Below are 2538 nucleotides of genomic sequence, written 5' to 3'. Positions count from 1 at the left end.
GGCACCGAGCGGGGGTTGGGGGTGGGTCAGGCCCTCTGCTCTGCCTGGGGTGGGGCTCCCGGTGTGAGGGGCCGGGACCCCTCTGCTTTGGGGGTGTCCCTCTCCTGGCACTTAAATGAGCAAACAGGGAATCCCTCTCTGTTTCGGGGGATCCCTCATGGAAGGGTGGGATCTGCTCTGCTGTGGGGTAGGCTTGCAGGGTACCGAGGGGATAAGCACCCCATCTGTGCTGGAGGGGACCCTGGAGCGAGAGAGCTTCCTCCGTGACACCAAAAGGGAGGGGCGAGCAGCCTCTGCTTGCTTTGGGAGCCCCCCTGCACCATGGCAGTGAGCTTTGGGCTTGATGTCCACAATTCGGACCAAAGGAGAGGGCTCAGCCAGAGGGTACCCAGCCTTTGTGGGGGTTGGGGAGGAAGCACCCCATCTGTGCTGGAGGGGACCCTGGAGCGAGAGAGCTTCCTCCGTGACACCAAAAGGGAGGGGCGAGCAGCCTCTGCTTGCTTTGGGAGCCCCCCTGCACCATGGCAGTGAGCTTTGGGCTTGATGTCCACAATTCGGACCAAAGGAGAGGGCTCAGCCAGAGGGTACCCAGCCTTTGTGGGGGTTGGGGAGGCTCTCGGCTGGGTTCCCCATCTCTGAGAACTGGGTTTATGCCCAGCTCTAGGCATAGCAGGATGAGTTCCTTGGCTCTGAGGCACATTCTTATGCCCCTCTTGAAGTGGTGTGAGCCCCCTGGTTTTCTCTGTGGTACCCAGCCTTTGTGGGGGTTGGGGTGGCTCTCGGCTGGGTTCCCCATCTCTGAGAACTGGGTTTATGCCCAGCTCTAGGCATAGCAGGATGAGTTCCTTGGCTCTGAGGCACATTCTTATGCCCCTCTTGAAGTGGTGTGAGCCCCCTGGTTTTCTCTGTCATTCTGTTGAGTCTTGTACTGCTGAGGGAGGAACCACCTGCAGCAGAAACATGCTGGGTGGGAGGGATGGCCTCTCTTCTCCTTGGGCCTGAGCAGAGGACCTGAACAGGGTGTCCTTGGGAGTCCCACCCCATATTCCCCCAAAAGAGGGCTGGCTGCTTGGGTGAGGTGCTGGGTGGGAGGACACTGCGCTGGACTGGTTTGTTCTTGTCATGGGAGCTGCTGGCACAGTAACCTCTTCCCCGACAGATGGACGCCAGGAGCGCGTCATGTTCGACAAGATCACATCACGCATCCAGAAGCTCTGCTACGGCCTCAACGCTGACTTCGTCGACCCCGTGAGTCTCCTTTCTCCTGCTGTTCTGTTCTCTGCCCCCTGCGAGCTCTGCTGAAGGCGACGGCGCTGAGCAGGCATAATCCACTTGTTCCCCGTGGTGAAAGCCCAGCACGGGGCAGGAGCTCTTGGCAAACATCCTCATCGTGTTCCTCTGAGTGTTTGTGTTCTGAGGTTTTTTGCTTCGCAGATGAAGAGCCTGAGACTGTGGTGGGGGAAAGATCAGTTTATCTACTGTAAACTGCTTCCACCTCAAATGCTGTGAACCAACTGAGTGGCTCAAGCTTAAAAAAGAGCCATTGTTGCTCCAAGTCACATATATTGTAACATCCCTCCTGCTCTGTTGAGCTGGGTAGAATTTGGAACGCGTGGTGATCCCACTCGTGTAAGCTCCTTCTAGAAGCTGTGCAGGGTTGGTTTCCTCGTGGGTCCCTTGAGGTCTGTGAGGGTTTTATGCTGATGTGCAGGCCCAGTTTGTTCATGTGGAACTGCCAGCTCAGGCTCTTCCCATCTCGAAGATCAAATGCTCCATTTTCAGGTCTTAAATGGCATCTGTGAAATGTTTGAAGTTCATTCTGTACCAAACAGTTGTGCTTTTCAGCCAGAGAGAGAGAGAGAGAGAGGAGGAGCAGAAGGAGCATTAGTGAAATGTTTTGAAAGACATAACATATAGAGTTGATCTCCACGACACAGGGAGCTGACAACTCTTATCACTCCCAGTAACGAAGCTAATCTTGTGTGCAACACGTTGGTATTTACTCCACAGCCATTTGGGACATCTACCTCTCTGGGACTTTCTCCTTTTGGACCTGGATCTTGTCCCAGCTGTGTTACCAACAATCCCCAGCCTAACGCGCCCCTTTCAGCGAGAGGGGTTTGGGAAGGACAGGCTTTGGGAGACTGTTGGTGCCTTTGGCAGTTACGCCCTGAGGTCAGAGCTTGTCTCCAGGGCAGAAAAAGCTCTTTCTGGTAGCAGTTGATGCTTGAGGGAAAGGCAGAGAATGCTTTGGAGATGGTGAATGCAAACACCGTTCCTGGTCCCAACTGGTAGATGAAGATGAGGTCAAGCCATTGTGTCCCTCCCAGAGTCGGGTTGTTTTGCTCTTGCCCTGAAATGATTTTAGGGAGAAATTACTTTAGCGAACATCCAAGCTTCCTTTGGAGGCTCAAAACTTCTGAGTAAGTCCTGGTTTATCCGGACTTTTCTCCCTTTGCTGCTGCTCTATTCCAGCCTTTGGGATGGTGTCTGCAGAGAAGAAGCTGTCACTGATTCTGCACTGACAGTCTCTGCTTT

General features: G+C 54.4%; 1 protein-coding gene across 1 annotated transcript in view; it reads left to right on the top strand.

The window, feature by feature from the left end:
- Nucleotides 1-1165: 1165 nt before the first annotated feature.
- Nucleotides 1166-2538, top strand: part of RRM1 (ribonucleotide reductase M1) — a gene marked incomplete at its 3' end in the record, with an annotated part of 11024 nt that continues 9651 nt past the window's right edge. The window contains exon 1 of the mRNA XM_010133451.1: nt 1166-1248. Coding sequence (XP_010131753.1) covers nt 1180-1248 — 69 coding nt within the window. The remainder of the gene's footprint in view (nt 1249-2538) is intronic.

The sequence above is a fragment of the Buceros rhinoceros genome, unplaced genomic scaffold, assembly GCF_000710305.1.
Source record: "Buceros rhinoceros silvestris isolate BGI_N320 unplaced genomic scaffold, ASM71030v1 scaffold17060, whole genome shotgun sequence".
Lineage (NCBI taxonomy): Eukaryota > Metazoa > Chordata > Aves > Bucerotiformes > Bucerotidae > Buceros > Buceros rhinoceros.
The sequence above is the reverse complement of the archived record's forward strand: the minus strand, read 5'-3'. Positions and strand labels throughout refer to the sequence as shown.